At 37.0% G+C, this 10,936-nt stretch overlaps 1 protein-coding gene across 2 annotated transcripts; it reads left to right on the plus strand.

The window, feature by feature from the left end:
* Nucleotides 1–1,630: 1,630 nt before the first annotated feature.
* On the plus strand, nucleotides 1,631–4,909 carry LOC149823487 (CBL-interacting protein kinase 2-like). 2 transcript variants are annotated; one of them, XM_090018869.1, is made up of 2 exons: nucleotides 1,631–1,880; nucleotides 2,913–4,909. In XM_090018869.1, the coding sequence occupies exon 2, from the start codon at nucleotides 3,287–3,289 to the stop codon at nucleotides 4,625–4,627; it is 1,341 nt and encodes a 446-aa protein (XP_089874995.1). In that variant the 5' UTR covers nucleotides 1,631–1,880; nucleotides 2,913–3,286; the 3' UTR covers nucleotides 4,628–4,909. The 2 variants fall into 2 exon arrangements, with proteins under 2 accessions (XP_089874995.1, XP_089874996.1); XM_090018870.1 differs by having other exon boundaries at nucleotides 1,768–1,880; nucleotides 2,910–4,909.
* The last annotated feature ends 6,027 nt before the right edge of the window (nucleotides 4,910–10,936 follow it).

Consider the following 10,936-nt stretch of genomic DNA (forward strand, 5'->3'; position numbering starts at 1 on the left):
GGGCAGCTTTGCACCGGATCATTTACCCTATCGGAATCGAGGAATTCTCATTTCATATTCTTACTTATGCCGACGACATGATCCTTTTCGGCCGTGCAACCACGCAACAAATGTTGTGTTTCAAGCTTATCATCCATTTCATCCTTTCTTTGTCCGGTTTATCCCTGAATAACAGTAAATGCTACCTGTCCATGGTCAACGCGTCGCCCTCTCTGCTTGTCATTGGCCAGAAGATTTTCGATTGCTCTACCACGAAGCTTTCTATGTCCTACCTGGGCCTTCCTCTTCATCTTTCGCGTATTTCGACTACCTGTTGGAATGCTACTCTTCAGAAAGTCCAAACCAAAATCTCATCCTGACAGGCTTCTTACCAATCTATTGCGCGGCGTTTAACTCTAATCAAGCACATTCTTTCATCTATCCTGGAATTTATAATGTCCATGTTCATGATGCCGATCGGTGTGCACAAAAAGCTCTCTCGCTTAATGGCGAATTTTCTTTGGTCTGGTCGCTCCCCTCAGCATAAGCACCATCTGATGGGCTAGGATTTTTTGTCGCTTGCTCGGGGCAGGGGGTTGGAGATTATTGACTCTCATATGCGTAGCATCATTCTCGTCGTTAAGCTAAGTTGGCAAGCTCACTAACTTGGATCCCCTTGAGTGAATTTCCTTCTTGCTAAGTACGACTCCTTCAAGTTGCTTCAATATGATTCTCGCTCGAACAAACTTCTTGCCTCCCCGCTGCGTAAGTCCTGGATCAAAGCTTGGTCAACCATCATCTCTAAGGAGGGTAACCCTCAACCCATTTCCAAGTTTATCCAAAGGGCTATTGCGCCAGACGATGAATTTCGCACCAAATCATGTTACTTGTCTATGTTGTCGCCGGGTGTTGATTGCTTTCTTGCTAGCGTTATCTGGGGTTGGAGGCCTACTCCCCGTTCGAAGTTCTTTGCTTGGCTAATCGTGCACGACCGGGTATAAATAGACTGTCTTCTAAAGCGCTTTGGTTTTCAGCTTCCAAGTAGGTGTATCTTGTGCAAGTCTGCTGAAGAATCCACGTTTCATCTTTTCTGGGACTGCCCCACCTTTAGAGGCATTTTCAAGCACACCTAAAACGAGCCTGAAGTTATCGTGTGTCAGGAGTCTTTCGCTCTGGACCTATTGTGGGGTCCACAATCTGTTAGAAAGTGCAAAAGATGGAGTCTCATCTGGAGAACATGGCTTCTTTCTTCATGGGCGGTTTGGATGTCTCGTAACAATGCCATCTTTCGGGATTTCTTAGTTACTTTAGGCAAGCAGGCGCACTGCATCTTATCATATGTGCACTGTATTTTATGTTTCTCGATTCCTGACCTTCAGGGCTTTCTGACGCTTCGGTTGCCTCCTGAACTTGGCTGATCAGCTCGTGTGGTTTTGGTTCTTTGGCTCTCGGATCTATTTTTATGTGTTCAACTATGTTTATTTTTAATGTTAATGCTTATTTTTTTAGCTGGAGTGAGTGGGGGAAGAAAAAGATAAAAAATTCCTTGATTTTTTTTAGCGATCCAGTATCGTGCGGTATCACGTAAGAAAGAGGCAAGGGAAGTCCGTAGGAAGGAAGGAAGAAAACCCCGAGCCGCCCCTTGAATGTTCCCCTTTCCCAATGTAAGGAGAAGGCAGCTGTATCACCACAGCCACTTATATTAATTAAACAACAAAAAGAAAAAAAGAAAAACAAGAGGACCAGAGGAGGTACTATAAAAAATTCTAGGGTTTCTTTTTATTTTTGCTAACCTTGTGGAGAAAACTAGAAAAGAGTTCCTGAATCTTCGTCGACCGTCTCTCCGTTTTACGCATTCGTTCGCAATCCTTACCGATTCACGGTTTCACCACCCCGAAGAGGTCGGCCCTCTCTCTCTCTCTCTTTATAGATTTTAGTTGAGATTTTATATTTGATGCTCATCTCCTTCGGCAATGTTTTCGGGTACTTAAAATTCACGACTTTTTTCTTCTCCCCTCGTCTTCTTTTTTTTTTTTTATCTTTTTCGGTGTTTTCTTTCTTCTTCTATTCGCCTTTTCTTCTGGGGATGGAAGGAAGGCTGGTGGCCTTGTGTTCAATGTATCCGCCACTGGTTTTCGCCTTCCCGGATTGTGATGGTATGATGTTCTTTTTCTTGTTGTCTATCGATTCCTTGCTGATTTCGCTCGATTTTGTTGACGATTCATTGAGTTTCTGTCTCTCTAGATTTCTTCTTTCAAATTTTGTTGATTTTTCGTGAGTTTATTACTTTCCCCTTTCTCAGTCTCGTTTCCCTGATCTTGTAAGTTCCAGATCTGTTCATTCGTTTCTGGAAACTTGAAATCTCAGCTCGATTCATGTGAGAGGAAACTTATTCTTCTATTTCCCCTATATTAACTTGGAAGACTTTCTTTGTATTCTGTGGACATATGCATAAACCATTAGATTTGTGAGGGATCGGATCTGCGAGAGGTTCAGATCTTAGACACGCTCTCTTCAAGAGGCATCGCAAATATATGGACCGTCGGCTTTCATGTCGAGCGCACGCAGAATCCTTTCCCTCACAAATCAACGATCGGAAAAGTAAAAGAAAAGGAAAAAATGATGTTGGTGGGCTTCCTTAGATGTGCAGGTTATTCTTTCTTCAAAGCATTAACAAGTTAAAGAAAGAGGGAAAAGCTGCAACCCAAGTTGTCCGAACAGCTGTTGGGGTTTTTGAACTTTGAATTGTTTCTTTCCTCTTACTTTCCTTTTTTTTAATAAACAATTTACCCAACTTTAAATGATGGCGAAATGGATTTTTTATTCATCAGATGAAACCGAAACCTAGCATCTATGAGTTTGTATCGTCACTAATCATCACATCTAATTATCCATTTATTCACTGTTTTATTGAACTTTTGTTTCTGAAGCAGGTTGTGTTTGAGACGCTGAAACACACATCTTGCTTATTGCACAATTGGAACAGAAGCCAGGGAATGCAGAAAGATGTGCTTGCCCACCGAGGACTCTTACTGTAGATCTGATGAGGTAGCTCTGCAGGGGCTCCGACGATTCATCCTTGATGAGATAGGACATAGCCAAGATCAGCTTCGTGCCAGGACGCATGGCCTCTGTAAGGATGGTTGATTCAGTACGTCTCTGAACTCCCGCTCTGTATATATTGATCTTGAGTATTCGGTTGGCGGGAGGTAATTCCTTCTAGGGTTGTTTTAAGTTTATTAATATATATAGACAGTATCTGTATTTAGCGTGTGCTTGATTAGTTTTTCCTGTTAAGAGGACAAGGATGGAGAACAAGGGCACTGTATTGTTGCAAAGGTATGAATTGGGTCGATTGTTGGGGCAGGGTACCTTTGCTAAAGTATACTTTGCCAGGAATATGAAAACAGGGCAAAGCGTTGCTATTAAGATGATCGATAAAGAGAAGGTCATAAGGGTGGGGATGATGGACCAGATCAAAAGAGAGATATCTGTGATGAGATTGGTGAGACACCCAAATATTGTTCAGCTCTATGAGGTCATGGCGAGCAAAACCAGGATCTATTTTGTGATGGAATACGTCAAGGGAGGTGAGCTCTTCAATAAGGTTGCAAAGGGTAGGCTTAGAGAGGACATGGCCAGGAAGTATTTCCAACAGCTGATCAGTGCTGTGGATTTTTGCCATAGCAGAGCTGTTTATCACAGGGACCTGAAGCCTGAAAACCTTCTGTTGGATGAGAATGGTGACCTTAAGATTTCAGATTTCGGGTTGAGCGCTCTTGCAGAATCGAAACGGCAAGATGGGTTACTCCACACCACGTGTGGAACTCCAGCTTATGTCGCCCCGGAGGTAATTAGCAAGAAGGGTTATGATGGGGCAAAAGCAGACATTTGGTCCTGTGGGGTGATATTATTTGTCTTGCTCTCTGGTTACCTTCCTTTCCACGATTCAAATCTGATGGAGATGTACAGAAAGATCACCAAGGCAGAATTTAAATGTCCTAATTGGTTTCCTTCAGAAGTTAGAAGGCTTTTATCTAAGATCTTGGACCCAAATCCCACTACTCGAATATCCATAGCAAAGATTATGGAGAATCCTTGGTTTAAAAAGGGATTTAAGCCGGTTGACAAAGAAGTCGAGAATAAGGAATCAAACCCCCTCGATGTGGACTCAGTATTTTCTGATAAGGGGGATGGGGAGGCTGTTGAGAAGAAGGCAGAACACCGACCTGTGTCTGTAAAACCTCCACTCTTAAATGCTTTTGACATCATCTCTCTTTCATCCGGTTTTGATCTTTCAGGTTTATTTGAGGAAGTGAAGGTGAAGGAAGAACGTTTCACTTCCAGGCAGCCAGCATCGGTTATAATATCAAAGCTGGAGGAGATGGCCAAGCGCTTCAGATTCAAGATCACGAAGAAAGATGATGGACTGTTGAGGATGCAGGGGCTGAACGAAGGAAGGAAAGGAGTTCTGTCAATAGATACAGAGATATTTGAGGTGACTCCATCATTTTACGTGGTGGAGGTGAAGAAGACAAGCGGTGATACTCTGGAGTATCAGGATTTCTGTAAGCGAGATTTGAGGCCTGCACTCAAGGACATTGTTTGGGCTTGGCAAGGAAAACATCAGCAGCAGCAGCAACAATAACAGCACCTCTGAATATACCAGGCACTCGACCGGGGTCTAATTTGTTCGATCAGTTCGTACTTTTGGCTAGCAATGCCACTGAGTTTCTTGGAATATGTTTGTTTTGTGTTTGCTTCTATATCATTTCTTGAAGACTTGAATTGTTGCTTCTCTTTACTCGTTTGTGTGTAGTTTGTTGATCGTGTTTTACGCCTTTCAGACAATGCGTGTAAGTTTTGTTTGCAATAAATAAGTGAACTGCGTACCGGTCATGGTTACCAGTACACACTGTTATTCTCATAATTTTGGGGAGCAGCGTGGGAAAATTTCTGTAAGAGGAAGCCGAAACTTTTGGTGGTGGCGATCCATTTTCATTAATTTTTATTAACTGCTCTCTGATGGCCAGCATAGGCCCCAGGGTAGGGGTCCTAATCTCCGATTTTTACGCCGCCGTGCCAGGCTGAGCCAGCGTGACCAAGTCTTACTATTGCTGCTCCTTTCCGATAAATCTTACCAAACCCCAAACAATTCTCCATCGAATGTCCATTTTCAATGGTTTTTTCATCATATAAATGGCAAATTTTTTGCTGTGGTTAGGGCCATTTCCTAATTTGATGAAAAGCCCTAACCTTCCGTTTCAATGAAAGGTTTCTTTTTCAACAAAATTTTTTTCAATGAGTGAAGACATACGTTAATGGTGAAGAAAACGAGGGTTTCTTGGTTCTTGGTCATCTGCAATTTCTGTTGCAAATTTCAGGTTAGGAAGCAACTGCGTGTTAGATTCTCTCTGGTGAAGTCAAATTTTTTTTGCTAGAAACTGAGATTTTGTTGTTTATGGTTAATATAATTCGTCTTGAGAGTGTTTCATTAGAAACGTACAAATACATTTTGCTTTGGTTCCCTCTCTCTCAAAATGAGGCTTCCTTTCCGGCCCTTTTAGTCGCAGGCCACCATGGTGAGTCTTTTGTTAAGCTTTGGTTATGCTGCAAACAGACCTTTATGTAAAATTGATATTTTGTACTCATAAATTATCGTGATTTTTCATGTCTTTTTAGGATCTAGAGCACGTCATTATTCAGGATTTTTGTTTTTCTTCTTTTATCTGCTTTCTGTAGGATTTATTGAGTATAGTGCAGATTTTACACTCGTGAAAGATGAACGCAATCCATACAAGCAATGGTGGATAACACTTTGAGTAAATCGGTTAACCCTTTGGGATCTGTCTTCTAGGTCAATATTTCAAAACTTCCAGTTCTCCTCTCTTACGATAGGTGTTTTTTACTTCAATTGTTGTCTCCTCTTAAAAAATAAAAACTTCAATTGTTGTCATTAATTTGTACGATTTGGCATTTAGTGCTGTCTAATGGCAGTATATTAAACAAAACTTACGCCAGCTTACATCTATTGCCTTATGATTACGTGAGGGGGGGGGGGGGGGGCGGAGTGTTGGGTTTAGTCTCAAATTATTGTTTTGTGTTATTGGACCCCTTTCTTTTTTCTATTATAATTTTAGATCCAACTATTTTATGAGGATTTTCTGTGCCGATTAATCACAAATTTTTTATCATACGATTAATAACGATTTGCTGAACAATCTAAATTCTGAGGATGGCTGATTATTTTGCGAGGACGAGTTTGGAATCTGGATACTCTCTCACTCCAAAGGGTCTCATGTTGCATTTTGGATAGGAGCAGATCCACTGGATTTGGATGGGTCCCACTGTAAACACCCCAAATTCATCTTGTTCGTCTTCAAACACCCCCCCTTTCAGTAGATGTCAATTCTCTGAGGAGTCTAACCCTAAGTCTGTCCTAGTTTAGGTGTCATTTCACCCTTTTTGTTAGTAAAATTCTCATCTTACCCCTAGGTCACCTTAGATCTCAATCAGTTAGAGTCAACAAAGCTCATTTTAAGTTCAGAACAGTTAGAATGTCTGTTATTTTTAGCTCCCCTAAGCTCACGATGAATGAATCTCATTCATTTATGACTATTTCAGCTGAATCTGGTTCATTTCGTGAGAAATGAGCTCATTTCTAGCTCGAATCCAAGTCAATTGTCTCCAAGTCAGTCAATTTCAGTCAATCATGTTCTCATGTATTTAATTTGATATCACCAGGAGTTCAAGCGGTTCAACTTCTATTCAAATCCATTTCTAACATTCTAGGAGTCCACTTTAGCTCATTTTAGCTAAAATTGAGCCAATCCTTGTCAGTCTAGCTAGTATTTAAGCTCCAGATTTAGTTTATCTCAGTATTTCTGACCTTTATTTCAGCTCACCCTTAATATATTTTCGTAATTCACTTCACTCCAGTGTGCATTTCTCATAATTTCTCTGAGAATTGTGTCATTTCTTAATCATTCAGTCTAGAAGTTTAGTCGAGTTAGTGTCTTTTTAGTTCATCTGAGTTCAGAAACCCTAGAACCCAGTTCAATTTAGTTTAAACCTCATTCTTTAGTGTCACTTCATGCCCTACAGGGGCAAAATCATTTCTTAGAACATTTTATCCAAAATATCATTTTTATCATTTTCCAAGCTAATACAAGTGCCAATTTGGGCTAAGATCAATTTCCTTTTCTAAAATTTTAGTTATATAAGAGACCCAATTCACATTTGGATCGGATCCAATATCAGATCTGATGTTCAATTATCAATTCTAATTCTGAAACAGGAATTTTTAATTCTTTGTCTCTGCCAGGGGTTTGGAACTTCAAATCCCTCATCTAGGGTTCATATTTCGCATGTCATTTCATGTCATTTTATTGTATTTCATGTTATTGCATGTCATTTTCGAGATCCAACACTCTTGTTTTCAAAATATCAAATCTAGATTCGATTTTAAAACTTTTCTTTCAAAATCAATTTAAAAAACCTAGGTTTTAAATTAGTATTTTTCATTTGGCTAACCCCTAGAGCTTTACATTCTTGATTTTAAAAGCATTTTCTTTAGAAAAATGATCTTGATTCGTTTTAAACTTGATTCCAAAATCGATTTTCAATTTCCTTAACTTTCTTCAATTGGGGCTCACCCTGCAGGGGGCACCAAATCCTAATTTTTTCATCTCATTTCTATGTTTTGCTTATTTCAAAAATACAAAAAAAATCATAGATATAAGTGTCTTTTAAAGCTTTTTGAAAAATCATGTTTTTAACTCCTTTATTTTACCCTTTTAAAATTGTTTTTGGAAAACCAAATGGGACCCACTTAGGTGGCACCATATTGGAGGAATTTTTAATCCGTTTAGGTCTTTTAGTTAGTTTAGGACTTCAATTTTTAACCTTTGATTTTATCCTTTATTTTTAATATTTTAAACTATTATTTTTAAAATCACTTTTAAAACCAAATGGGGGCCCACATGGGTGGCGCCACATTTGGGAGTTTCCCAAATAATTTAGGAGTTTTAATTAGGTTTAATTAGACTTAATTAGTTAAAGTTTTAATTAAATCAAAGTTTAAAAAGTCAACTCAAATAAGAAAAATCTCCTCCCCACCCCCCCTTTTTGGATTTATCACTTTTAATTAAGAGAGTTCCAATTCAATTGGAACTCTCTAATGGAGTGTTTTGAAAATCTATAAATAGGGGACCTATGGGGGGGGGGGGTCGACCCATCTGGTTCTCTCTCTCCCTCTCTCTCAAGCTCCTCCAGCAACCTCCATTGCAGCCCAAGGTGAGCTCCTTCTCCCTCTTGTTTCTTTATTAATTTTTATTTATTTTATTTGATTTTTTCCATTAAACCACCATTGTTGCCCCTTGTAGTATAGATTTTTCTTTCTTTTTTTGTTCAAGAAACCGTGTGAGAGCTCCAAGAACATGATCAACTGAGTGTTTAATATGTTATACACATTTTTGATCCATGAATAATGTTTGCAATTCACTTATTTTGTTAATGCCTAGAAAGAGATCGAGATTCGATCCCTCTGTGGATCAAATCCCTCTTTTAATGGCTAATTCAAATTCGTGACCATGCTTTCCTGATTTTTTATTTTTGTTTCATCATATTCATATTTATTTTCATTTTTTCATGTATTTAATCATGATCCATAGCATTGGTTACACATTTTTAGTATTTTAACATGCTTAATTAAGTTTATTTTGTTTTAGGGTTTTAGATTTCATTTCTTGAATTCTGTCTGTATGTTAATGCTATTATTTTACCAGTTTATATTCATTGATTAAATCTGATTTTTTTATGGTAGAATCATGTATATTCTCACGGTTTTCAATAAAAAAATCAATTTTTTTTAGATCTATAACCCTATTTTCTGAACCGGGAAAACGCTGTGAAAATCCAAGAGCATCTTTCCGAGGTCATATCTCCCTCATCAGAGATCATATTGATGATCTGTAAAAGGCAGCGTGCCCATCAGACTGTTTAGTTTATTCTGTAAAATTTTTATAAATTTTTATGGTGGTTTTTTATTTTTCTTTAACCCAAAATCAGAATCTGTGTTTCTTGATTGTCAGTCTTGATTAAAACCCTGGTTCATATTGCTGGAATAATTTCAACCTCACTGAAGATCATAATTATGATCCGTAAAAAGGGGTTTTCTTGTCATGCTATCTAGTTTGTTTCTGAAAAATGTTATAAATTTTGATGGTTGTTTGCTATATTTTCTTAAACCCGAAACTGGATCTGTCTTTCTAGCATCGTTATGCATAGGCCAGAATCAGGTACGTGTTGCCGAAACAATTTCTCTTTAACCAGAGATTGTATTCCTAATCTGTAAACATGTTCATTTTCATTGATTTGTTTAGTTTCTCTCTGTTAAATTTCATAAATTTTCATTTCTGTTTGATATCCGATTCTGGTTTGACACCGTGATAGGTATGAAACCATAGGTAAAATCGCACATTTTTTCTTTTTTATTTAATATTTATATTCAAAATAATTACAAAAATATATATTTTGATTGCATTTTATTTTTAGAGTTATTAGAAGTGTCCATGTCAATTTTTATGAATTTTGAAATTCCTTTGATATATTATTTAGTTATTTCATAAAAACAAGATGCCTACATAATCAACTGAAATACGGGCAAAAATCAATATTTTTATATTATTTTATTTTTAAGAAACATTTTATATTTTTAGGATTTGATCATATTCATAATCATATCAGGGTGTTCTTCACCCGATTTAGCATCGTTTTGAATCTGTTTGTTCCCCGAATTAAGCGTATTACAAAAATCTTTTCTAAAAAACCCTATTTTGCAAATAAGGTTAATTTTCAAGGGTATTTTAGTTATTTTCTCCTCAATTCCAAATTTCTAAGTTGCTTACTTTTATTATTCATATAGTTCTGCATCATCTTTTATTTTATTTATTTTAAGAAAGTATGGAAAAAGGCTTATATCTGGATAAATCCCTCAATTTCTAGATATTATTGGATAAATATAGAAAAGTCAATATTTTTGCTACTAACATGTTTGCTAATTTTGTAGGAAAGCTCAAGATTAGATTTTATTTTATTTCTCAATTTTCTTTCCTTTATTTTCTTTTAATTATTGATGTAAATTATAATTGCAATATTGGAATAAGAATTTTCCTTTCTGAATATATTAGGGCTGCATTTGCATATAGTTTATTTAAATATTAACTGTGATGGATGATGATTCATGCATACTTCAAATCCACCATTATCAACATGAATGACACATGCACCTGCTTCTAAGGAGTTGATAAACTCAGTGAAATTCGTATTTGTGGCCATAGTCAAAATACAAATAAAATGCAGATTTATCATATTCTTTTAAGTTACAAACAACCTACACTCTTAGGCTATCTTCAAAAGACATTGCATATTTTCAAAAGCTTTTCTAGGTATTTTTTCTTTTAGAATCAAATGAGATATATTCAATACATATTCATAGTCATAGTTAGGGATATGTGGTGAATATATCTTCTTTAAATTCTATAAGGCAAAAAAATTATTTTATAAATGATTTTTCTCAAATTCTTCAAAAAATATCTTTACAAATTGCATCTATGCATCATCTAGGTTTAGGTTGCATCATGAAATGAGTTCACAGGGCCACACACCCATCTCTTTTGATCTATTTTAGAATTCCATCTCAGAAAAATTGATTTTCCCAAAGTTACCCGGTTTTTCCTCAAAATCGATTTTTAAGGTTTTTCCCTTTTCCAAATATTTTTCTAAGTCCAATTCATGATTTTTCAAGCTTTCTTTTCTTCAAAAGTGCTTTTCAAGTGTGAAAATGATTTTCCAATCACCCCTTTTTCCAAGAATTTCCAAATATTCGAAGCATACATCATGTTTTCAGTCAAAAAAATTCAAAGTTCATAGCACATGCCTGACTCTATGGATCCAG

This window comes from Nuphar pumila, chromosome 10 (genome assembly GCF_984573655.1).
Source record: "Nuphar pumila chromosome 10, dmNupPumi1.hap1.1, whole genome shotgun sequence".
Lineage (NCBI taxonomy): Eukaryota > Viridiplantae > Streptophyta > Magnoliopsida > Nymphaeales > Nymphaeaceae > Nuphar > Nuphar pumila.

What these genes read in the sequence shown, in the direction of transcription:
- LOC149823487 (XM_090018869.1), top strand. Translation starts at nt 3,287, where the DNA reads ATGGAGAACAAGGGCACTGTATTGTTGCAAAGGTATGAATTGGGTCGA.